This window comes from Pieris brassicae, chromosome 9 (assembly GCF_905147105.1).
Source record: "Pieris brassicae chromosome 9, ilPieBrab1.1, whole genome shotgun sequence".
Taxonomy (NCBI): Eukaryota; Metazoa; Arthropoda; class Insecta; order Lepidoptera; family Pieridae; genus Pieris; species Pieris brassicae.
The window spans coordinates 8,540,447-8,567,288 of NC_059673.1; the positions used below are offsets into that span (position 1 = coordinate 8,540,447).

General features: G+C 34.8%; 1 protein-coding gene across 10 annotated transcripts in view; it reads right to left on the reverse strand.

Moving 5' to 3' along the window:
- The window catches only part of LOC123714043 (obscurin), a 116,637-nt gene that overhangs the window by 14,413 nt on the left and 75,382 nt on the right, over positions 1-26,842 (reverse strand). For 6 of the 10 annotated variants that reach the window (XM_045668086.1, XM_045668084.1, XM_045668091.1 and 3 more), the window contains 26 exons: positions 25,869-26,046; positions 24,876-25,053; positions 24,063-24,253; positions 22,674-22,829; positions 22,184-22,304; positions 21,267-21,427; positions 20,269-20,444; positions 19,779-19,947; positions 19,502-19,620; positions 17,974-19,107; positions 17,738-17,839; positions 16,721-17,536; positions 15,288-15,569; positions 14,793-15,026; positions 14,345-14,534; positions 13,740-13,918; positions 12,724-12,950; positions 12,342-12,517; positions 11,399-11,574; positions 9,851-9,976; positions 9,354-9,511; positions 8,290-8,411; positions 7,571-7,749; positions 6,289-6,485; positions 5,339-5,497; positions 550-794 (listed from right to left, as the gene is read on the reverse strand). In XM_045668086.1, the coding sequence (XP_045524042.1) occupies positions 550-794; positions 5,339-5,497; positions 6,289-6,485; positions 7,571-7,749; positions 8,290-8,411; positions 9,354-9,511; positions 9,851-9,976; positions 11,399-11,574; positions 12,342-12,517; positions 12,724-12,950; positions 13,740-13,918; positions 14,345-14,534; positions 14,793-15,026; positions 15,288-15,569; positions 16,721-17,536; positions 17,738-17,839; positions 17,974-19,107; positions 19,502-19,620; positions 19,779-19,947; positions 20,269-20,444; positions 21,267-21,427; positions 22,184-22,304; positions 22,674-22,829; positions 24,063-24,253; positions 24,876-25,053; positions 25,869-26,046 (6,151 nt within the window). Of the gene's footprint in view, positions 1-549; positions 795-5,338; positions 5,498-6,288; positions 6,486-7,570; positions 7,750-8,289; positions 8,412-9,353; positions 9,512-9,850; positions 9,977-11,398; positions 11,575-12,341; positions 12,518-12,723; positions 12,951-13,739; positions 13,919-14,344; positions 14,535-14,792; positions 15,027-15,287; positions 15,570-16,400; positions 16,490-16,720; positions 17,537-17,737; positions 17,840-17,973; positions 19,108-19,501; positions 19,621-19,778; positions 19,948-20,268; positions 20,445-21,266; positions 21,428-22,183; positions 22,305-22,673; positions 22,830-24,062; positions 24,254-24,875; positions 25,054-25,868; positions 26,047-26,842 lie in introns of those variants that run through there. The other 4 variants (XM_045668088.1, XM_045668087.1, XM_045668089.1 and 1 more) reach the window with 4 other exon arrangements.

Below are 26,842 nucleotides of genomic sequence, written 5' to 3' on the forward strand. Positions count from 1 at the left end.
AGTAATTATGGTATTAAGTATGGGGAACATGGGTCACCTACGCGTTGGACTGACCATATCAAGTCTGCCGTAGGAGGTACACTCAATGAGTGTAGCAGGATGACCACTAATAGGCAACGATGGCGAAACGTCATGAAGCGCATCACATCTGCCCCTTTGATTACCACTACTACATAGCGATCACGACCGCTCTGTCAAGAGTGTACCGCATAAGAAGAAGAATATTAAGTATATAAAGCAAACATTATATGCATCAAATTCTCGTATTGAATTTGTAAACTGTTACGAAACGCCTGGACTAATGGTGATGTAACAGTTTACATAAACTGTTACATCACCAAATTCGCGAAATATACATATATTTCGTAGGTTTTCAAAAAGGTCGAATTTTGTGTCCCTAACCTTACCCACCAGCGTTTATAAATAGCGATATTAGTATAGTACATCTTTATATAGCAAAACTACGTTAACCGACTCCTAATAAAATACTCCAATGAATAAAAAAATATTTTTTAGAATTTCTATTAAATTTAAATACAAAAAACTTACATCTTATCGACCACCTCCAAAGCAGCCTCGCATTCAGCCTGGCCCTCCTTGTTCTTCGCGACGCACTTGTACTGTCCCGCGTCCTGCTCATTTAGATCCCTAACATAGAGACAGCAAGCGTCTCCATCTCTCTTCATCTGGTACTTGTTAGAAGGAGAGAGAGGGGCGCCATTTTTGTACCAAGTCACATCCGGAGCGGGTATTCCGGATATACGAGCTGGGAATTTCGCGTCGAATAATGGCAGCTGGAAATATATATGACAATATATTGTTAAGTTTTTAATGAAATTACTATATTTCATGAAGTGACCTACTATACAATAAGTTGATTAATTCTGAATTTCGGCTACAATAAATTATATTTAAAATAATTGTAAAAATATACATATATATAATATATGTATATTTATATAGGGTAGTTGTGTTGCGATGACGGACTAACAAACAACTGTACCTTATTTATGGGTTTTTAAAACTAAGTGACACATCAGTTACCTATAAAGGATATAAGCGATGTCGATTGTACTTTATTGGAAACGATGTTATATTACAATGTTTGCTAGCTCCTTCTCTATCTTCCTTTAAAGTTCTTCTGTACAAACAGTACCTGTCCACATCGTATCCCTAACGTACTAACTACTCACTGACGTGGGACTGATCTTAAATTATTTATTTATTTTATTTTTATTTATTTACACTTCGTTACACTACAAAATAAAAATAAAAATTAACATAATTAAATCAAAAGGAGGGCAACTGGCGGCCTTATCGCTTACGAGCGATCTCTTCCAGGCAACCACTGTGAGTAAAGAAAAAAATAAATGTATTAAATAAGATAGGCAAGTAGTGCAAAATACATGTAATACACAGTTATTAAACAAAACTAAACAGGAATAAAATATTAAAGATACATTAAAGAGTAAAAAGACACATAAATCACGATAATTTAAGATAAGTCTCACGTCAGTTAGTAGTTAGTAAGAAAGTTCGGGATACGATGTGGACAGGTAATGTTTGTACAGAAGAAATTTAAAGGAAGATAAAGAAGGAGCTAAGCGAATAGGGACGGGAAGTGAATTCCATAGCCTAACTGCGGAGACCTTAAAGGAATCGCCAAGAAAGGAGGAGTTATGAGATGGGATTTCAAGGGTATAATTTTCGGAAGAGCGTAAGCTATAGTTATGGGCTCCCAAAAAATTTAAATCATTTTTGAGATAGGAAGGAGTTTTAGGGTTGAACAGGATGGAATATAGGAGATGAAGAACATGAGCATCGCGTCGCTGACGAATTGGCAACCAGCCTAGCCGCTTACGGAACGCAGAGATATGATCGTACTTTCTTAGACCGAATATAAATCTGATACAGAAATTTTGGAGACGATCCAGTCTATTTAGCAATTCCTCGTTAAGATCGGAGGAGCAGGAATCGGCGTAGTCCAGTAAAGGCAGGAGGAGAGATTGCGCCAGTGAGGTTTTGGTACTAAAGGGAAGAAAATTACTAAGACGTCGAAGGATACTGGAGGCACCGTATAATTTTCGGCTAACTTCTTTAACATGCTGCTCCCAGGATAAATTTTGATCAAATAAAACCCCCAAATTTTTTACTGTACGGCTAAAATTTAAAATTACACCATCGATATGGATAGGGGATATCCTGGCCCAATCAATTCTCGTCGTGAAATAGGGGCTGCCAATAATTAATACCTTACTCTTTTTGGGATTGATTAGAAGACCAAATTTTTTACTCCAGTCAACTATCTTTGCCAGCTCATTGTTGGTAGATTGTATGGCTTGCGGGAGATCATCGAGACTTGATTGTACGTAGATTTGAAGATCGTCAGCGTATAAATGAAAATTAGTTGAAAGTCGGAAAGTTAAGGAGTTAATATATATAGCAAAAAGAAGAGGAGAAAGTACGCCACCTTGCGGAACGCCAGATTCAATCAAACTCCACTGAGATATGCAATCGCTTGTCTTAATACACTGGCGGCGCCCATTAAGATAGTTAGAGAACCAGTTAACAGCATGAGAAGAAATATTAATAGATCTAAGCAACCCCATTAGAATTTTAAAATTAATAGTATTAAAAGCGTTGCTGAAATCTAGCAGTGTGAGAATTGTGAGTTGTTTGTGGTCCATGCCTTCGCGAATATCATCGGCTACTCTGACCAGAGCAGTAGTAGTGCTATGTCCAGGTCGAAACCCAGACTGAAGTGGATTCAGTATGGAATTTTTGTTTAGGAAATTATTTAATTGCTCATGTATGAGGCGTTCAAGTACCTTGGATAGAAATGGCAGAATCGAGATGGGTCGAAAATCTGAAAAAGTACTAGGATTAGCCTTTTTGGGGATAGGGATGATAAGTCCATCCTTCCAGCAAGAAGGAAATTCACCTATAGAAATGGAAAAATTAAAAATATGTGTGATTACAGGAAGTATAAGAGAGAGAATAGGTAGGATCATAGCACGACTAATCAGGTCAGAACCAACAGCGTTGGAATGAATAGAAGAAATACTCGATTCAACTTTCTGACTAGAGAATTCATCGAAAGAGAAAGATGGAAAACTAGGACGAGGGAGAGATGATATATACTCAAGTGTTAAGTCCAGATCGATATTACTTGAAGTGGAGTGAGAGGTAAAATGGGCGTTTAGGCTGTTTACGTCGATATCGGGAGTCATGGCAGTACGTGGTGGCTTACCGATACCCAGAGATTTTAAAAATTTCCATATTTTTGAGGGATCCCCATTAGACACTGAGTCGTGAATGTGTCGTCTCTGCGCATCGCGACAACGCGTGTTGCAACGGTTGCGCAAGGTTTTGTAAAATACATGTTCCTTATCCGTTTTGGCTGTTCTCATCTTGGCCTTAGCACGGTTTTTTTGTTTAATCAAAGATTTGATTTCATCGTTGAGCCAAGGAGCAGGTAAATGCTTGAGTTTAACGGGCCTCAAAGGAGCATGTATATCATAAAGATTAGTGATGGAGGCATTTAGTAAATCAACTTTACCATTGAGGGTGGGACACTCGTAAATCGTGCTAAAGTCAATTCTGGCCGCATCTATAAGCAGACGCTCGGTGTCGATCGCAGCAAAATTACGCCTAAGGACTACGGTGGGTTTTAGTTTAGGAGGTTTAAGATTGAGAGACAAATAAATGAGGTCGTGATGAGAAAAAGCAACAGCAGGAAGTTGGCCATGGTTGGTAACTAGGTCAGGAGAAGAGGTAAATATAAGGTCCAATAAGGAAGGAGTGGAGCCTGGGACTTTGTGTGTGGCATTAAGTGGCAGGTTATGAAGATTATAAGATTCGGTGATGGAGAGCAACTTTTTCGATCGGCAGTCGTCTTTGATTAAGCAGGTATTGAAATCACCCATAACTATTATGTTTTTATAGAGAGGCGAAAATTTTTCAAGAGTGTTATCAAAGCCTGCGAAATAATCGACTAAAAGAGAAGGAGAGTAAAACACTCCAAGGAGAATTGTAGTCTTACTGAGCATGACCTCGACCAGAAGATGCTCGCATTCATTAGGTGGTGGTGGTTGAGGAGACATACTGATAATAGTGTAAGGGATGTGCGATCGTAGGTAAATAGCGACGCCACCTCCACGCATTCCAACTCGATCATTTCTTATTAGGTTGAAGCCGGGGATAGAATAGCTGAGGGAGGACAGGGTTGGACACAGCCAAGATTCTGATATAAGGATAGCGTGAATTTCGTTGGATACAAATGTTGTCAACAAGTCCAAATGGTGAGCAGGAACGCTTTGAGCATTAATATGGATGACATTCAAGTGTCGCGATTGGTCTTTAAATAAAGCTGTGAGGATACTATGCAAGGGAGGGGGAGATATCTCAGCGCTATGGAATGATTCGAAATCCGACGAAGAGACCGATTCAAATTCAAGAGCTTCACTATCGTGATTCATGTGTTAGCCAATAATATTTATGTATAAGTCTACTAATTATATAAATTTTTAATTTATGTACAAAAATGATCCTGTGTTCACGCTCAATCGCTAATATTAGTGAACAGAAAATATAGTCACACACTTTAAGAAAACAAAAACAAATTAACTTAAAGGGGTTCAATAAACTAATTGTAACTATTTCCAAAAAAAAAAAAAAAACAATTTAACAAGGGAATTTATATATAGTTTGCAGTGATAAATTACTGTAAAAGCTTATTATAAGAGAATAATTTTATGAACTGTGGAAATAGATACAATCTATCATTAATTGACAATCACAACTTTTGACAGTGTCACATCACTTGCTAGTTATTAGTTATAATCTGTCAGTGGGGTCTTTAAAAACACTAAGTAAACAAAAGTTAAGGTTATGAGATACTAAATAGTAATATTTTAAAACAAAAGGAAAACAAAAAAGAACTGTTTAACACTTAAAATTAATGACATCAAACCAGTTGACAACAAAGTTGATTATAACTCCGGAAATATCGTGATTCATGTGCACTTTTTATTTTTTAGTAACTATATGTAATATGTATTATGCACTTCTTCCCTACCTTATCTAATGAAAAAAAAACTCACAGTGGTTGCCTGGAAGAAGTCGCTCGAAAGCGATAAGGCCGCCAGTTACCCTCCTTTCATTTAATTATATTCATTTTTTATATTGAAATGAAGTGAAAAAATACTAAATAAATAATAAAAAAAGAACTAACTAATACCTAAAATAGTTTCGAATTTCAAACTAAAGGAACCATAATTTTATAAATATTTGTTTTTACTCATCAGATTCAGATAAAAAACAAATATGTAAAGCTAACCTGTTGCAAATCAGTGAACTTCTGCGTAAAGGCCGGCGGCTGGAAGACTTTCCTCACATGGATCTTGCCTTCGGTCTTGTCCTCTCCCATTGGGTTCACCAGCTTAACGGAGTATACGCCTGCATCTGGTCTCTCTACTGGGTTTATTTCCAAACCCACCTGGAAATTATTCAACGATTCATGTAAATACAAAGGTGCGTGCAAATGTAGTCAGACATTTTGGAATTTCATGTTTTTATATGTAGATATGATGTTGAAAAATTATATAATTATGGCTTTATAAGACTCTCGTTTATCTCTTGGGCTATCAATTTGAATCTTTAATATTTTTTACCATAAGCTTGTTTGTGTTCTATTTCTTTGTTTAAAAAAAATGGATTAAAGTTATAATAAGTTTAATAAATAAAATATTATGCCACTATCTGGTCAATATATTATTGAAGCACTGTTGTATGTAGAAAAAAATATAAACGATTATAAAACAATTGGTAACTATCAACAGTACAATACTCGAAACAGAACTAATCTCAGCGTACGACCAATCAGGCTCCAGAAGATAAACCACTCCTTATATGGAAATTGTATTCGTTTCTACAACTAACTCCCAATTATCACTGAATTCTTTAAATTCAAAACTCAAACAAAAACTCGTTCAACGTAAATTAATCAATAAAGCTTTTATAAATTTAATTAAAGGATTAGGCCTTGGGATTGATTTGCTCCAAATCAAATAATTTGTATGACTCAAAACTTGGCGATGAAAAAGAGAGGCGGAGTGTTTCTTGCCAGTTCTTCTTGCCCGCTCTACGCCCTAGACTTGGAGGCCTAGGCCTTTGGTGCCTATAATAGGACTATAGAAGGCTTGTGTTATCAGGTCGCCAGCCAAGATTGTGGTACATTTGTTATATGAATATAATGTTAGTTTTTCTGAATTTGACTTTGTAACTCACGCGTTTGCCATCGCACGTAAGCAGAATCCTGTCACTGGGCTTAAGATCCTGCCCGTCCTTGCTCCAGGAGACCTCAGGTACGGGGTTCCCAACGAAAGGTGCGGAGAGTGTTAAGGGCTGACCCTCATCAGCTGTCACTTCGCGTAGACTCTGCAGGAACTGTGGACGCTCTTCGGGGCTGGTGTCATCGGTTCGGCCTGTAGCAGGTTTTGGTCAATGATTCATGATGATAAATATTAACTGTTACATTTTTAATTCAACCAAGAAGGTAGAAAGAAACCACTGGCCTAAATGGAAATATTTTTATTATTAGTCTTTACTGAGACATCACCAAAAATTACGATCTAGTGTAACTTTACAGAGTTACTTTATACAAAAGGCAAATTATTCAGTGTTTGGGCGTTTTCAAGTTATCATTTTTTAATGTCATAGGAGTCAAATGGGCTTGAGGCTCACTTGATGTTAAGTAATACCACCGCCCATGGACCCTCATATAGCCAGAAGGGTTGAATTGTATATTATTACACGAGTTTTATGTGATAACTACGATACGAAGGATGCGTGTCCCTACTTCCGTGATTTCAATATCAAGTATTGATGAGTGTATAGGTTTATATATAGTGACGAGCAGTGTTGGCCTAGCGGCTTCGGCTCTCATACCAGAGGTCGTAGGTTCGATCCCGGGATCCAATGAACTTTATATCTACGTAATAAATGGTCTACCCAATCAAGTATTAGATAGCCTAACGCTAACCAAGATAAACAGTAAATTAAAAAAAATACTTTTATATGCAATTGTCGCGCTCCTAAACAAGACTGCTCTGGTTACATTAATACAAACCACACCGATTTTCTAATGTAACATATTCTGATTATATTATTTTGTATAATAAAGAGAAAAAAATGTTTGCATTTATCATTCGCTCGAACGGTGAAGGAAAACATCGTGAGGAAACCGGCTTGCCTTAGACCCAAAAAGTCGACGGTTTGTGTCAGGCACAGAAGACTGATCACCTACTGGCCTATTAGATTAACAAATGATCATGAAATAGATACAGAAATCTGAGGCCCAGACCTAAAAATGTTTTAGCGCCATTGATTTTTTTTTGAGTTTATATAGACACAACGAAAGCATTGATAACATTCGGTGAGCTTTTCCACACAAATATTGATGTTACTATACTAATACCGGATTTGACTTAATTTAAATCTCATCGTGGTATGAAACCAAGATTTATACAGGTGACCGAGAAAACGAAATGTCTAGAATATATACACTCACTGGCAACACTAAGTTCGGCAGTACTGGCGGTTTCTCCTTTATCGTTGATGGCAACAACGCCGTATTTCCCTGCATCCTCTGCCGTCGCCTTATTCAACAGCAGCGCGTGAGTTCCGTCCGGCTGTGCGACTATACGGACTCTTTCACCATCGGGGACTATTTCTTTGCCGTTGTGCGTCCTATAAATATTTACTCATAAGAAATAACTGAATAGGAAAGAAAATCGAAAAAGTAATTCTGTGCCTGGTCTAAAACTATTTAAAAAATAATGTATGCGTCTACTAGAACTAAAAGAAGTGAAACTTCTTTATGAACTTATTTTTTGAAAAATGATCTACTATATGCAACTTTATAGAAATTGATTAAATAAAGTTAAATTAGATAAAGTTTAACAAAAGGCTTTTTTATGTATTATCATAAACATAAACACAAATAATACAAATATTTCAGTTTACCTTATTACTACTAAGATTATTACATAATTTCATTAATTGTAATAGAATTATTACTATCGTTATCATTATTATATATTTTTGTTATTAATGGTTCCGAATGAACTGTCGTAGGGATAAGAAAAAGGTGACGCGTAACGGTAAAATGTGATGCGTAACCGAAAAAATGTGACGTTATTTTTCTTCCAACGCCGATATAGAAGTTTCACTTTAATAGTTAAAGAACGGATAGCAAATAAAGGCAATGTATAGTAAATAAAAAAATACCATTTGATAATCGGTTGAGGATGGCCGAGGACCTTTACTTCCATCTTGACAGGGAACCCTTCGATCACTTTGGAAGGCATCAGCTCTGCTATAAATGCTGGTTTGCGTTCTTTTTGTGCAACCTGAAAATGTTTTAATCCAAACTTAGTTAATATAAAATATGAATTTTAATAATGTTATTGAAGGACACAGTTTCATTAAGAAGTGAAGATAAAACTATTATCTTATTTGTACAATTAGACGGAAGACCAGAAGATTTTTTATTATTTATTAATTTATTTATATTTTGTTACCATAACATACATAATTATACAAATAAAAAACAAAAAGTAAGTAGGTTACATAAGTTATTAGGCAGCAGGCGGCCTTATCGCTAACAAGCGATTTCTTTCAGACAACCCTAATATGGAACAATAAAAAAAAGAAACACATACAGAGGGTAAAAAACAAGAAGTGCATAAGTTATTAACAAAAAAAAAAATAATAAAGTAAGATAAAATCCAAAGAAAAAAGTGTTTATACAAACAGACATAAAAGCTCTGCTAAAGGTTTAATTGACTCACAATTAATATATACATATAAGTAGTAGCTAATTACGAGGCAGAAGAAAAATTATCAAAAGATTTTTAAATAAATTTAGACACTGAGCTCGTCTGATATCAATTTGTAAGGAATTCCATAGCAGGATACTTTGCACAGTTAAAGAGTGATAGGATTCAGTTTAATGAATAGGAGTTCCAAGAATTAGATTATCTAAGGAACGCAAATGAAAACTACCGCCAGAGAGGAACATACAATTTTGCTTACAGTAAATAGGAGTTTTAGAATTAAAAAGAACATTATAAAGAAGTTGTAAAAAGTGCATCTTACGCCGCAATTTAATGGGTAGCTTTCTTCGGAACTCCGAAATATGATCAAATTTACGAAGTCCAAATAATTTTTTTATAATGATTGCTAAGGATGAAAACTTAAAACCAATAACTCTGTAGTTACAAATACATTATACGCAACTGATTTTTAGTCTCTAAGGAGTTTTTACTCAACATATATAACATAAAACTGACCTCAACAGAAGCCTTCGAAGCAGCTTCTCCCAGCTTATTAGAGAGAGTAAGGGAGTAAACTCCGGCATCTTCGGGCTTGCAGGCATCTATGGCGAGACCGATGATACCGCCAGGTTGATTTATGAAGTTCACGGCTTGGCTGGGACGGATGGGTAGACCTAGATATTTTTTAATATTTTTTTTATACCAGCATAGCTTTGATTTATTATTTTAGGTTTTTTTAATCATGCGATAGCTAAGTTGAGTTTATTTAGCGTTTTTTTTTAATTTATACAACCTACTTATGTTAAAGATAAGTTAAATTATACTAAGAGTGTAGTAATCTTGAAGATCAGGTTGTCCTATCACCGTCAAAGCAATACAAACGCATCATAGATAAATTTTTGTGTGTTAAATCAAAATCCTTAACAAAAAGTTATTACACAATAACAAAGTACGATTCACGAAATTTTTTAACTTAACTTTATATTAATTATAAAGAAAAGATGTTATCTAACCATCCTTGAACCATTTGACCTCAGGCGCAGGGAAGGCCATGACCCTGGCTTCCAGTTTCACAGGTTGACCCACCATCACCTTCGTGTCTTCCAATTCTTGACTGAATGAAGGCTTACGCGGTGTTGCTGAAGATTACAAATTTTTAGTACGTCATTATTGTTATTACTAATAAGCGGACCCAAGAGACGTCCTGTCTTAACTATGAATATTAATTTAGAATTTATATAATTAACTAAAAATGCTTTATGATATACAACGTTCTTTATTTGTTTTTCTGACGCGTATATGAATAGTTTTGTTGGTATTCCCACTTATAACTGGCCATTTGGAAAACATGGATTTTCAAGATTAATGCCACAAACAATTAGCGACTGTAATTATTTTATATGTATTTTATCAATATAATAATTCCGATAGAGGCATTTGTTTTAAACGATATTCATTTTTCTTACATCCTCTTTGACTATATTTGCTGCACGCATTCTGGAAATGATATGGCAAACGCCATAAGGTTACATCAAAAAAGTTTGAATTGGAAAGGCGCTATGCACGAAAAAAAATTGCTATCGTAACAAAAGTATTAAATTTTCTAATTTTCCGCGCATTTTTCTTATTTTTTCTTTCATTAGAACCTTCTCCTGACAATAACAAACACAACAAAAACAGAAATTAGCGAAATCGGTCCAGCCGTTCACGCGTGACCAAATGAAATAGGGATTCATTTGAATATATATAGATATTCGTCATAATTAGATACTTAAGTTGATATCGATATTCAAAAAAACTATTTAAGTATCGTAACATAGGCTGTAGCAAAACAAAACGGACACCATAATATTAGCAACGGGCCTTCTGCGATCCTTCTTCAAGCGATCTGTTCTATGCAGTGACTGAGGTACTCTTAAAATACAAATAATAAAAATGCACGAAGATAATTTCAAAGTAAAGAAGTCGTCGTCTCTCGTCCCTGAGGTCGTAGGTTCGATCCCGGGCTGTGCACCATTGGACTGTGCGCATTTAACTTTAACTCGAACGGTGAAGGAAAACATCGTGAGGAAACCGGCTTGACTTAGACCCAAAAAGTCGAAGGCACGTCAGGCACTGAAGGCTGATCACCTAATTGCCTATTCGATTAACAAATGATTATGAAACAGATACAGAAATCTGAGGCCCAGACCTAAAAAGGTTGTAGCGCCATTGATTTATTTTTTTAATTCATAGAAACGATTTGAACACGAAAGAAACAATGTCAATATACCTAAAATATAGTCAAATATTAAATTTCTAAGTAAGCAAAAGATAAGAAACTAGTCTACTGTAAAAACTACACTTACTGTAAATTTAAAACGTTAAATTTTTTCAGTATTTTTATATTGACGTATAATCATAAATATTCAATGTATTTAGTTACCTATATATGTATAGATAGGACCGATTCGTGAATTCGAGAACGGCTTAGATTTAATGTTTTTTTTTTAAATGAAGAGGAAATCTGTCCCGATTAATAATAATAAATGATTTTTTATATAATGTGCTTTTGAACTTACGATTAATAGCAACCGCGCACAAGGCGGAGTGTTCGCCATTGGGGTTGGTGATAATGAGTTTGTAAGCGCCGCAATCGGACGGGGTCACGTGATCGATACTCAGTTTGATGGTACCATCTGGAAGAGATACTTGCTTCACGTGGTCGTCGGCTGGGAGTTTAACGCCGTCTTTGAACCTAGTCATAAATAAAGAGTTACATATACATATATATTTTAGTTAATAATATATATATATATATGTACATTGTTAACAAAATGTTAACAGTCTCACATTTGAAGCCAATATGAGCCCTTTAGTTTTTACCACACGGTAATGTCCAAAAATAAAGTTGTTAAACGAAATAGATAGTAGTGTAATACCATACGTAAGCTATTTAATACCTCTGACGACTACATAGTCGGGGAATTATCAAGAATTATATTATTTTTTTAAAGTCCAAAAAGTTCGCCTACACTTATATTGAAGCTTAATCTAAGTGATTATGAACCCTTAGATAAGCCCAGTTAGTTTTTGTTAGCGTCGCAACAGCACTACCTGTAATGTTATGTTAGTTATAAGCTCATGTTTAAAACCATTTAAGTCAGTTGTTACCCAGTTTCAAATAAATTGTTTCATTTAACATATATCTGAACATATACCACATAACAACCACCACCGAACTTCACTCCATATTAAAATAAAAGTGATCGACCAAGTCTCAGACTACAATCAAAAGACACTTATTCATATATATTAATATTGCGATTAATTTAATCACAGTAAAAGTTAGTAATTCCTTTTGATGTTGACATGTGCGCTTAATCGTTAGATTTACTGAAAACACAAATAAATCATGTTCAGCACAGCTATAAAAATATTTCTATAAATATAGGAAACCCATATTTTTGAAAAATCTCGCTTGAATAACACAATTGTTAACGAAATCATCGCTATCATTCTTACCATTGAGCGGTAGGAATTGGGCTGCCGTCGACCTTGGCCTTCAGCTCCAAGGGTTCCCCTTCGTCAACTTCCTTCTGCCGATCCAGCTTATGTACGAAGCCGGGTGAAAGCTGCGCAAGAGATATCTCCGCCTCCGTGCTCGCTTCACCTGAGAGGTTTCTCGCTACTGCTTTGTACTGCAAATGGGATTTCATTTATTTTATTAACATTTTAGTGTTTATTTCTGGCAATTTTTTGTTAAATTGTAAGCAGTTCGTTAAGGTTCACAATCTTTCGACAGTTCACAATCTCGCGATACAGATTACAACCTAACGGTATTTACAATTTTACGGTGATATAGACATTTATGCCACGGTATGATAAGTTTAATAAAAATACTAACCTTTCCAGCATCCGATGGATTGAAGTGCTTAATCTCTAGCTCGCTGTCCACTTGTCCTCCCACCTCAGTGGTGATAGTCCTTCGTTCATCATTAGCTAATTCGTTTCCATCCTTGTACCATTTCACATCTGGTTTCGGCACTCCATCGCAGCGAACTTTAAGAGTGACGTCATCGTAGTCTTTGACAGTTTGCTTTTGAAGCGGTTTTGTGAATTGAGGTTCGTTGGCTGGAAATAGATAAAAGTTGATTTACTCTTTTGACTATGAATACTAGTTACTCTTTGAAAGGAAACAGTTTTGAAAACCGGATTGAAGCTATGTATTATTATAAACTTATAATTATTTTACATAATTTTAAATTTTCCGACGTTTCGCGTGCTTTACAGCGTGAATGGTCACGGAGACTGAAGACAAAAGGTGTTGAATGTCAAAAAGTAACACAGCTGTAGAGGAAGTTGTATTAATTTCCCCGGAGTTGATATCGACTAAAAGATGAAGGGTTTTTTTGCAGAAATGACTCACGGTGTCCTCTATTTTCGTGGATTGTTTGTCTTGGGGACAAGCTGTGAATAAAAGCTATGTTAACAAAAGACAATGCTAGATACTCTTTATTTAAGGGATTTGATTTCGTTCTTGATGTGATTTGTATTTATTTATTATTTAGTATAAGATTTTCATAAAATTCATATACTCTTCAGCAAATTGAATTATCTTATTGCCATTTAAAAAAGAAAGAATCTTAATTAAAAACCGTTACTAATTATGTTTTACATCCTTAAAATTCTTAGGATTGTAAAAAAATTGTCAATTCAATTCTTTTTTATTTCATTTATAGTTAATATGTAATTAAATTGTATGATAATCGTGTGATTTTATTTCATAATACGTCTTTAAATACAATTATCGTAAGAAGGGTACATTTAGAAAATATAGAGAAGAATTATAATTTAATTTTACATTTAATATAAATAAAATTACTCTTTCGTATCCTAAAATAACATAAAACGAACACGTACTATGTACAGTGAGTTTAGCCTGCTGAGCGGTCTCGCCGATCTCGTTCTTAGCGGTGACAGTGTAAACTCCAGCGTCTGCAACACCTATCTTCTTGATCGTGAGACTGTATGTCTCCTTTGCGAGATCTTCGTTGATTTCGATGTTAGCTGAAGGTTGGATCACGTAGCCATCTTTGCTCCTATTAAAGTCATAGAATCACATTTGAAGAACTATAAATTCTACGTCACTTTCATGAACTTTATTTTTTTTAAAGATAACACGTTTTTAGAGCTAAGACACGCCATGAAATGTTTAGAACATGTTTAATTATTGACACTGCACAAGAATGCAATTATATTAGGAATAAAATAAAGAAAGAATGATATGGTGGAACGGACGCTCTTATCTCTACTAAGCTTTTTTCAGACAAAGAAGAATTGAGTCGGTATTCAAACGCATGACCTCAAAATTCTTAAAGTAACTCGAAAACAGGTTTCTTTTGAGCACTCTCGATGTTAAGCTGTTATAGACACAGCTTTATAGGCTTTGGTCTATAAAGCTGTGTCTAAGCTTTATGACGATAAATATTGTTTCAAATGAAATATTTTAGTCCTTTTAGGCTTACCATTTGACTTCTGCAATAGGATTAGCTCTGATATTGGCGACAAAGGTTGTTTCTTCATAGGGAACCGTTGTGACGTCTTTAAGTCCTTCGATTTCTGGTCTCAGGAGGATGTCGAGACGAGCTGAACACTCTCCGATGCCGTATTGGTTCTTCGCCTGGATCGTGTACACTCCTGTGTCTTGATGACGACCTGTGAACGACACCTTTGATTATAGTATACGTGAATTTTCTACGTCAACTTTTTCGACTCTCACGATCACATGGCGTTGACGTTATAATGAAAAGCTATTGCTAAATAAGGAATTTTGTTCTAGTTTGAAATCAATTTATAATTTTTTTTGTACTTAGTCGGGAATCTCCAATCGTTTGGAGTCCATATATATTGGGATAAAAAATTCCCGTTCTTCACGACTCCGTTCCGATCTGAAGAATTTATTACAGTACTTACCAGTAGGGATTTGTAGTGTGAAGGTGCACTCTTTCAGACCATGCTCCAGTTCCTTTGAATCTGCACTAGTAGTAACAGTTGCATCTGGTACAATCGCATTTCCATTGAGGAGCCAGGCGACATGTGGTAACGGATCAGCCGTACAGATGGCTTTGAGTGTGACGGGTTCTCTTTGCATTACGCGTTGAGCTTCCAATGGTTGCCTGAAGATTGGTTTGCGGTATTCGGCAACCGCTAGAAAGATTTAATACTTAAAATGGAGGGTGATTAGTCTACGACGAACACCATCTAATAACTCAAGGTAAATAAATAATACTAAGAATTCCAAGAACAGTGCAAGAGAACAGAACAAGATTTTTTTGGGCTACATCACATCAGGAGACAGGACATTTCAAAGAAGATTCAGGGCTAAGGTACTAAGGGCTAATAAACGTTCTATGGCTGTTTGGATTTAATAGTACGTTAAAACTAAAATATGAATAAAAATTGACTTACGAGAAACGGCTAGCTCTGCATCTAAAACTTGTTTGCCAAGTTTGTTACTGATCTCGCATTGCCATTTACCAATATCCTTAAGACCCACTGCATCTATCGCCAATTTGTAAACATCGCCTTCATTCGTGAAGTGGATTCCTTTATCCGGTTTAACCTCCTCACCATTATGAAGCCAACGGACTGTGGGCTTTGGCTGACCGACCGCTTCAACTGTGTATACTAATGGTAGGGATTCGAACGTGTGACCATCTTTTATACTGCTTTCTTTTAATGTGGGTGATGCTAGAAACAGAGGGATATTGTAAATTCATATGATTTTACACACGAGGTTGTAAATAGCAAGAGCTATAATTTTTACAATTAAATAAATAAGCTATAGTCGACGCATTATAAACTGAGGCTTCGGGTCATAAATCATATTTATCTGTCTGGTTCGCTCGCACTTACAGGTCTTATGGAGAGGTTAAGTGATTTGCGTAAAAATCGTGGCCGTGCATATCGATAACGGGATAGGTACGATCTATATGCTAGATATTGTTAAGTATTAATATAATTCCTGCATAACTATCTTAGAATCTAAATTCTTCGTATTGCGTAACAAAGCCTAAGTAATTTAATGAGTGTCAGAACAACAAATCTTATATTCATTAAAAAACAAGAACCCTAACGACCAATCAGGAGACAGAGTGCTAATGAAGGTCACGATGACGCATCGACCCCGTGTGCGCTAAGTATCGATAACAGATTGCATTGCGTACACATTCCTACTGTCAGTGACATTAATTGCCCGACGACTCAGTTTTAAATGCTTCGACTATACATACAAGTAAAATAAAGCGTATAATAATATGAGAAACATGATGATTCATACAGAAATAATATTTGTAAATACGTCGGTACCAAAAAGTTTTACCATAAGCAGTATACAGTTGTGCGAAATCGTTCAATCGTACAAAAAGTTTGGCGTCTATTTACAGCCGTTATCGGTATAAAACTAGTAATACTTACCAAGAGTTTATGTGTAGTGAATTGTAACCATGTGATATATATGTACCTACCGTGTGTATACTAAACATATCAATGCCATGCAACAAAATAAACGAAAGATTGTACCTTGATGAAGACGACGTTTGCAGACTAACACCTTCGACGTAAGACCCAATTATTAGTATGCCAGAAGGAAAAGTTATTACGCATGCGCGCTAAAACAAACATACGTTCGAACATTAGTAAATATATATTGCAGTTATATATTGATCTTTATTTTGTGTATATGGAAAAGCAGACCAAAAGTAAACAACCAGCAATTAAATTTCAAAGTTTAAGCGACATTTATATGTTACTGTGATGTACAAATAGCGTTACTATTTCGTTCACAGCCGCGCGCACTTATAAAATTGTTTCTTGTTGAATAATTGAATTGACTTGATTACCTTTTTCTTCTTCCGAATTTAAAATATCGTCAAGAATGCTGCGTTGTCTTTGGCTTCTCTTCAATAACTCTTCGATGTTTCCGTCTTCTTCCTCCACAATGAATAAACTTTTATCTATCTTTTTCTTCCGTTCGACTGTTGTTTCGGCTAAATTTTTCGTTATGTTAGTGATATTTTTAGGAGATTCTAAAACTAATTCTTCAAAAATTCTATTTTTAATATTATCTTTTTTACTTCCGACATTCATATATTCGCCATCTTCGAATTCTTTTGATATATCTATAAGCCTTTCCGTGACGTCACGCTCAAATACTTTTTCACATTTCTCCTTGAGAATAACATATTCTTCCTCCCCTTCGTTCGCGTAATAATCTTCTTTGAAAGAAGTTTGACGCACGTATGAGTCCTTGCTGAATACCTTCTTGGTTTCGTCTATTTCGAAAAGTGATTTAGACAAATCTTCAATAGATATTTCTCGGGAAAGAGATTCGTTTTGCCAGCTCATTTCATCTTCAGATGCAGACCTAATAGAATATGTACGGTTTCCGCTGTGCCGACCCATTCGAGGAATCGAATCAGCGTCTGAGTCGGTTTGCGGTTCTTCGATAATTCCATATGTACCCCTTCTTATGTGATCAGGTATAGTGAAATACCCAAGCTCAGATAAGAAGTAGCTATGACTAGCTATCTCTTCCACTTCAAGTGAAGTTGTATGTGGTTTATTAGGAATTATTAGTTTTCTATCGCATTCATCATTTTCATCATAATGCATAGCGGTTGTTGTCATTTTATGTAATGTGCGCGTTTCGGCTGGACCTATCAGTTAAAATATTATTATATTTGAAAGACAGTACAAATTATTTAATATAAGAAATAAATAAACATGCTTTAAACTATGGGTACATGAATACTAAAATACAACTACAGGACGATTTACTTTTTCAGGTCGGGGCAGTTAAATATGTGATGTAATGGAAATGTAGTATGGGAAGGAAAGCGGGTTGTATTTTAACTTACCTGTTATTATGGCACCGTGCGAGCGGGTGCTGCTGACTTTAGATACAGTAATTGAGCCATCATCACCTGACTTGAACGTAGTTACTGTTTCGAAAACTCGGCCTAAACAATAAATCACACTTGGGATTGTTAAGAAAAACTCAAATTAAAATCATGCAACGCTACGCGGAAAATTTATGAGTGTCACGAAGTAAAGCTGTTTGCCTGTTTGTGAAGAAGCAAAGCGCGTTTTATACCTTCAGTGTCAGCATTCAATGGTTCTTCAGCAGTAGATTGTTTTTTAATAGATTTACGTTTGGGAGACTTAATTTCCACTTCTTCGGCTATTTCTGGTTTAGTAACGGACTTTCTTGCTTGCTGTATTGTAGTGCCTATTTCTTCGGTAACTTTTTTGTTGGCTTCATTTTGATTTTCATCGATAACAGACCCCGTCTCAATTACTTCAGGCTCTGTAACTGATTTTTTAGCTTTACGTGGAACTGATTCTATTTCCTCAACTTTAGAAGTCTTGTTCATACTATCGTTATCTACATCATCCCAAAAAGATTTTTCTTCCATAACTTCTGGTTCTGTGACAGACTTTTGAGCTTTGTATGGTTTTGCTTCATCAACAATTTTCGTAGTACATTTAGATTTATTGGAATCATCTAGTAGCTCTCTTTCTTCAGCGATTTCTGGCTCAGAAACAGATTTTTTAGCTTTACGTAAAACTGATGCTACTTCCTCAACTTTATAAGTTTTGGTAATTCCATCGTTATCTACATCATCCCAAAAAGATTTTTCTTCCACAATTTCTGGTTCTGTGACGGACTTTTGAGCTTTGTATGGTTTTGCTTCATCAACAATTTCCGTAGTATATTTAGAATCATCTAGTAACTCTTTTTCTTCAGTGACTTCCGGCTCAGTGAAGGTTTTTTTTGCTTTAGCAGGTTTTTCAAGATCGGTTACAATAGAATTTCGTCTTTCATTATCTTGTTCGTTTATCAAATTCTCATTAAGGATATCAGGTTCTGTGAAAGATTTTTTTGGTTTATGTGCAACTGATTCGACATCTTCTACTGAAACCGTCTGGCTAACACTCACGTCATCAACTGATTTTTTTTCAAAGCTTTCGGGTTCTGTTAGCGATTTTCTAGCTTTACTTGAAATGGACTGATGAACCTCTTCAAATGAAACAGATTTAGACTTAGCAGCGTCGTCTAAAACTGACTTTTCTTCGGCAACTTCAGACTTAGATTTTTCTTTTGTAGCTATTTTCTTGACTTTATCGTCGAGAAAGTCTTCAACAATCTTCTGTTTTTCTGCACAATCTTCATCCAACTCATTTTCAGTGAGAGTTTCCTTTGTGAACCTCGAATGAACTTCTTTGGCTATCGAACACAATGAAAAATGAAGAAAATTAAATGAATTACGGGAATTCTAAATTAGGAGATGCTATGTTACGTGCTTTGAAGAATGTAAATGTAAGGACACACGAGCATTCTAGTCTATTGAATGCCTACACTTGTGATCAAGTTTTGCTTTAAACTACAAATATACTGGGACGTCACATTAAAACTACATAAACTACGTGCAGTAGTCAAATCTACGTGAGACTAAGTTAAACTCACTAGTCTATTCACAACTCGTGCTCTTATTTACCGCTATTTTGTTTAAGTTTTATGTGTTCTGTGCTGCAGATCAGGAGTTCGCTAGACATTAAACTAATCTCTATCGTCAGTCTATTGTTCTAAATTATTTAATTATATTTATTTAAATACTCACTGTGTACGGTGACTGTACTCTTACAAGAAACGCTTCCCATTTCATTTTCAGCTCGAACTTCATATTCTCCACCATCTTCCTCCTTTACTAACGTAACAGTGAGGTGATAATTCTCCAACCTGATAATAATCATTACCATTTCAAAATATTTTATAACTGTTTTAAAAATAAATATGATGTTATATCAATTTAACTTTTCGGTCAAACAGCATCTTGTTTGATATACCAAGACTCAAAGAATTAGACAAATAATTCTAAAAGATTGTAAACTTCTAACCTTTTCGTATCCCGTTCGATCTTGATTCTTGCATCAGTGTTCACTTCTTTTCCATCTTTGTACCATTTGACCTTCGGTTCTGGGCATCCTTCTACTTCCACCTCCAGCTTTAGGGTTTGACCTTCATCCACCGTCATGTCTACCAGGCTCTTTGTGATGCGAGGTTTTCCTGAAATCAAATATTTAGCAATATTAGCTAAATGGTGTGCTTTATAACATCTTTAACATGCATACGAATTTATTAGCATATATATAAATTAACAATTTTAAATTGTAATAGACTTTGTAGTTAGATGGTCTTATTCATAAAAAATAAATCAGTTCAATTGGATAAATGGATCGTTTAAGCATTAGTACTCATCTCTCCCTTTTTATCACAGCGAAAACACAATTTGACAGAAAGAGACAAAACGGTACTTTAGGTAATACTACTGTCATAAGACGGAATTAGTTTTGAGGTATAAAAGGGAAAATATACATGATGACTTACTGTTGACAGTGAAAGTAGCTTGACAGGAATCTGCGCCTAGATCATTAGTGACCCTGCAGGAGTATTGACCTGACATTTCAGCTGATACCTCCTTCAATATCAGTTTGTGCGTACTACCGTTGTCTACGCGACTGTACACCGATTTCTTTTCGGTTATTTCAACGTCACCGAGGTACCTGGAATACATTTAAGTGGTTTCTGCATATGGTAATATCCTGTATGAAGTCTCATAAACCAATTTTAAAAAAATGACTTTAAAAGGATGTTATATGTAATTAGAAATATATATGAAGTCAATTTCACGAAGATCCTTGAACCAATTTGGAAAATGTCAGGTCAGGTTCTGATGATGGGACTATAGTGAAATCAAGGTTAATCTTCGTGATATTAAAAAAAGTGAGTGCGTACAAAGTACACATGTCAGAACTGAAACTTCTTTGGCGAACTAATCTTTAAGTCTTGTTCATATTTATATAAATCTAAAACTTTAGATTTCCGAGACTTAGATCGAGTGAAAAACGAAGATATGTTAGAATTTCAATTGTCATTAAAATATTAAAAGTGTTAAAAATTCATAGAAACTATATGTATATTTTTTAAATTTATTTCTTCGATATTTACATTACTCGACGACAGAAATCGATCTACTACGACTGCGACTAAAGCATTATAATAAGTAAAATATGCAATATAAGCCCGTGTTTCAACATTATCTAAATATCTTTTAAAAATAGCATCTATTATCTTCATACGTTCGCCCTTTCTCACTCTCTCTCAATCAGTCTCGATCGCTCTCTCCCTTTTCTACGACAAAAATGCGACACATCTTCGTGACGCAAATATTATTATTATTGAGTTTTATCCGTAAAAAAATTGCCCTCAAGCGCTTAAAGAAGTTGGTTTTATAGAAACAGAAATCGATCAAGACGTAATAAAAAGACAAAGATTTTCATAAGAATTTTTGCAAGAAGGTTTTCGATGTTACGTTTTTCACTCACCATTGCACTTTAGGTTCGGGATAGGCTTCGACGTCGACAGTGAACTCAACATTGACATCTCCCTCGCTCGAAGTGGTGTCCTTGAGCCGTTGCGTGAATACGGGCCCGCAACGCACGTTCAACAGGCACGAATCGCTCGTTGATCCGTGTACGTTACGAATCTATGATCACAATGTTATACGCTATTATAAAACTATGGAGTTTGTTTGGTTGAATGAGCTAATCTCAAGAACAATTGAATTGATTTAAATAGATCAGGTATCGAAGGCTTTATATAAAGTTTGTATTTTTGTATTTGGCTACTTTAAAATTCAATAATATCCCAATAGATATTGCGTTTTACAGAATAAACTCCGCAGTTCAACTAAATAATATTAATAAAAATAAATAAACCAATGGCGCTAAGACCTCTTTAGGTCTGGACCTCAGAAATCTGCATATGTTTCATGATCATTTGTTAATCTAATACACAAGAAGGTGGTAAGCCTTCTGTGCCTGACGCACCCCTTCGACTCTTTGGGTCTAAGGCAAGCCGGTTTCCTCAAAATGTTTTCCTTCACCGTTCGGATAAAAGCGCACATATAATGAAAGTCCATTGGTGCACAGACGGGGATCGAACCTACGACCTCAGGCATGAGAGTCACACGCTGTAGCCACTAAGTCAACATTGCTCAATTATATTATATGCAAAGTGATATTATTATTTAGTGAAAAAGATAAATCTGAAGTCGGAGCCAAGTTCAATGTAGCAAATATACACAGCAAACAAAATGACTAGAAAGTTCAACTGAATATATATAGAAAAAAGAAAAATAAAAAGGCACCTACGCATCAGAATACATTGTGTCAATAGGTTTTAAGACAAATGACATTTTCAGTTCCAAAGGAGTCAAAATCAAACTTTTCCAAAATCTCACCTCACAAGAGTATTCTCCAGCATCAGCCCTGGCTGCTGAGGTGATCACCAATTTGTGCGCTTCACCCGATGATGATATTTTGATCGCCGATGACTCCTTTATTTCTGTCTTGTTCTTGAACCTAGAAGAATCATATCACTTTGATGGATGTTTATCACATTTATAATCTTAGTAGGTTCTTATAAAATATAGGAAATTTTTATTATTAAATACTTATATTATAAACTTTTTTCACCAGAGGTGGCAACACCTCACACGAAAAGAAGTTTACCGATACAGATTGTTCATCTACATTTAAGCAAATAAATGAATATTATTATTATTAATTTTTTTTGTTGATTGTACTTTTCGGCGGTGGAGGACGTTACGTTATTGTGACAAGTTTCCATCGCAATATCAACGTGCGGGGCTAGTACTACTTTATAAAAGGTGGATCTTTAAATTATAATATTTGTTTGAGGTACTGAGTAGTCAGTTAAAGGGAATTTACCAAGTAACAGTTGGCGCGGGTTCAGCTTCGGTTTTAACTTCAAAGGTGACCATTTCCTTTTCTTCGCAAACTTTAGATTCGCCCAGTTTCTTGATGACCTTAGGCGGTGACGTGACATGCCATTGCCAGAAGTCAGAGCATTGGTTCACCTCGTTTCTGAAAGAAGAAATATACACAAATAATTTATTGTTAAATACTCATTGATCAGTGTTGAAATATAAAACCTTTCATTCATTAAAAATTCGTGTGTATTGAATTAGTTGAGCTAAAAATATTCTGTGTCTTAAATTATTATACTGAAAAACAGATAATACTATATATCTCGATAAGTCTAAATTATATTTAAAAATCCAAACATCGTAATCACAGACTTTGTAGACTCTCGCATGTTTTCATATTTAATCAAATTTATTCATTACACAACATGGTTGCATCAAAATTTATATGACGGTAGTTTATTTATTAATTATTTTTTATTTAATTACAATAATTGCTGTAAGACGTGATAAAGATCATGGTGTAGTGGTTGTTGGTGCCTACAAACATTTCATAGAATCCCTTAGCGATTTAAAAGACTGGCAATACTCTGTGTATGCCAGGTTTGTTCGTCCATTCTGCGCTCTAGATTTGGAGGTTTTAGATTTAGAAGATTGTTTACTAGTGTTTATAAATGTATATTTGATTGATAACCTACATTAATAAATGATATTTAGTCAGAATTTATTTCATCAAGCTGAACAGATTATTCGATAGTTTAAACGCAATAAAATTAGTGACGTTACAAGTGGTCAAGGCCCAGATTTCAGACTTCTATATTCCCTGAAATTGTAAAAATTTGTTGGACTTAGGACATGTCGGTTTCCTCGCGATTGTTTTTTAAGCGAGACGTGACTAGGCCAGCTCTGCCGCTTAAAAACTTGGCTGTTTACCAACTATACAATCACAATTGTTTTTGGCGCTGGTAACATTACCATTGAACAAAATATCAGGTTTCGCTAAAAAATTTGCAACACGTTTTACGACCAATTTTTATTGTATGTATTTATGTTAATATTTTTTTAAAAATTTAAATAGACTAAAATTAAAGTCACAACGATTTACTTTTGATCTTGTTTATGAGTTTTCTAATCGGTCTCTCATGCTGTAAAATGCCAGATGTCAAAGCGGAATAAGCAACTAAAATAGTTTTGATTAAGATTCTATTTAATATCGACTCTCTTCTTCTCTTATTCAGATCAAAAACAAGGTGATTTAAAAGAGTGATGAAGAATTTATTGCCACGTTTTCTCGTTTACGAATCTATGACTTTGATTAGAAAAGATAAAAGATCACTTTGAGATTCTCAATCACACACAATTCTCAAAACAATCTTATATATAAAAAACTCACTTAGCAACAATGGAGTACGATCCGGAATCTGTAAGCTTGGCGTCTTTAATGGTGATGGTGTAAACCTCGTCGGATTCTTTGGTGATTATGATGCGGTCTGAGCTGGTGATGAGAACTCCGTCTTTGTAGAAGCTGACTTCAGGTGCAGGAGTACCTTCCACCTCAATACGGACTGTGTGTGATGTTTCCACCTGTAATGTAGAAAGACTTAATAAAATTACGAGTTTTTTAGGATTTAACTACGTGACATAGTATCTAGCTAGACGTTTGGTATCGATGTTTAATGATGGACGTGGAACATGGTGTTATGGTTGCAGCTCCTTACAAACGTTGTGCAATACAAAAAAAAACTTGGCGATTATAAATAGTGGCGGAGAGTTTATTGCCAGTCCTTCTCTTCCGTTCTACACTCTTGATTTGAGAACTGGCAGTAAATGTAAAATTAGAAGCATTTAATGTATATTTCTTTTTTATTGACGTTCATAAGCGTACATTGACCTATATGAATAAATGATTTTTGACTTTGATGGTAAAACGGCTACCTAATTGTTAAATATAAACATAGAAAAAACAGACACAGTAATTCGACAATAGCCATGTTCCATTCGGGCCTCACGGTTTTTATCAAAAGCAACTTAATCACAAGAATCTTAAAAACCTTAAAATATAGAAAACCATTTAATTTATTTTCGGGTTTAATATAAATAAACGCGTAATAAGTAAGTAGAAAGTTCATTATGAAAAACTATTTATTTGGAATAATCACTGTATGAGGAGTGAAACTTCAAACTCTTAAAATCAGAAGAATATTACCATACAAATCTGGTTCTCAATCTTCTTCTTAATCTTGGGTGGAGCAGTCACCACCAGATTGAAGGTAGTGGTATCATCTCCAAGGTCGTTGGACGCTGTCACTTCATACACGCCGCTATCAGCTGATGTCACATTCTTGATGACCAGAGACATGTTCTCATCGTCTTCGTGCAAGAACCTGAAGTTATTGACCAAGAATTCATAAGCATAGGAATGACAGACATAACTTGATGATCAATGACTTGATACAGAACAGGATATTTACAAGAAAAAGAAATGTGTATTTGAACACTAGTTCTTACACACACGTAAGAAATGAAACTTCTTTATGTCCTTATTTTTATAAAAATAATCTACTATATGCAACTTTACAGAAATTGGTTAAAAAAAGTTAAATTAGATAAAGTTTAACAAAAGGCTTTTATTATCATAGACATGAATACAAATAAAACAATTATTTAATTTTACCTTATTACTACTAAGATTATTACAGAATTTCATTAATTGTAATAGAATTATTACCGTCGTTGTTATCGTTATTATATATTTTTGTTATTAATGGCTTCGAATCAACCGTCGTAGGGACATGAAAAAGATGGCACGTAACGGAAAATGTGACGCGTAACCGAAAAATGTGACGTGTAACCGAAAAATTTGACTGTAATTTTTTTCCCAACGCCGATAAAGAAGTTTCACTTCAAAAATTGAAATATTTAAAGTTATTCTATAACTAATTAAATAATTATTTTTTGAATATTCTAAATTATTAAATTAATTATTATCAATAATAATATTGCAAGCCACAGTGAGCCTCCTAAAGCAATGAAACCAGAATAATTAGAAACAAGATTTAAAAAAAGTTCATTACTTTTTGAAAGGTTTAAACGAAGATATAATATGGACAATTGCCTATAAATTACAGATCTTCAATGAAGCTAAAATATTATTAGTATGGGTTTGTCCTTCAGTGAGAGTTAGATCATAAAAATTTACTTATGTCTTGTATCGGCTTCGATAACATCTCCCTTATGCTTCCAGACCACAGTAGGCTTCGGGTAGCCTTTGCAGACCAGCTCCAGCATGGCTGATCCACCACTAGACACCACTGCTTCCCTATGTTCAATCTCTAGGGTTGGTTTTTGGGGCTCGCGGTGGAGGTAGTTGACGGCACCTACATGATTACATCGACAAAAGTTAACAAAAGTGAACCTTATTGATACAATCGTTAAATCGAATCGTTATTTAAGAATTTAGAATACAAATAAATTTTAAACAATTGTTTTGTAATTCAATGCATATTTGAAACTAGCAATGCCCTGCGGTTTTACACGCCGATCTCGTGGTAGTGGAAAGTCTACTGAGTCGGACTATAGATATCTTTTTGTTATCATAAAAGTTTTATTTTAATTAGTTTTCTTAGTATTATTATTATTATTATTATTATAGTATTGTCTTTAGTTGACATAGCAAAATGTCGGAAAATTTTAAATTTAAAATAATTATAAGTTTATACAAATAACTTTAATCCGGTTAAAAAATTGTTTAGTTTCTTGGTTTTTAATTACATCCTTTCAGATTATTAGATACACTTAGATTATTTACATTCCATGTTTACTTTACAGCGAATATATATCTAAAACATTTTAAATTCGTGACATAATTAACGTAGAAGGTCCGACGTTAGAATATAAAAAATTCTCTACTGGTATTGAAAAATTCTTGATTTCAGGTAGGTAATGAAATATTTTTTTAATCAGTCCAGGAATTTTTAGCTTGCTTATTTAAAAATAAATACAAAAATTTAAAATTTATAATTTTGTAAATCATAATTAGTTGTGTTTTACAATAAAAAGTTTTCCGAGGCAGTCCAACATATTAAGATTAAAAAGCGTTTCAGTTGTAAATGAATAACATGCTGCCAAACGTCATCAAGTGCATTGGATGCCAAACGGAGAAGGCCTAGGACG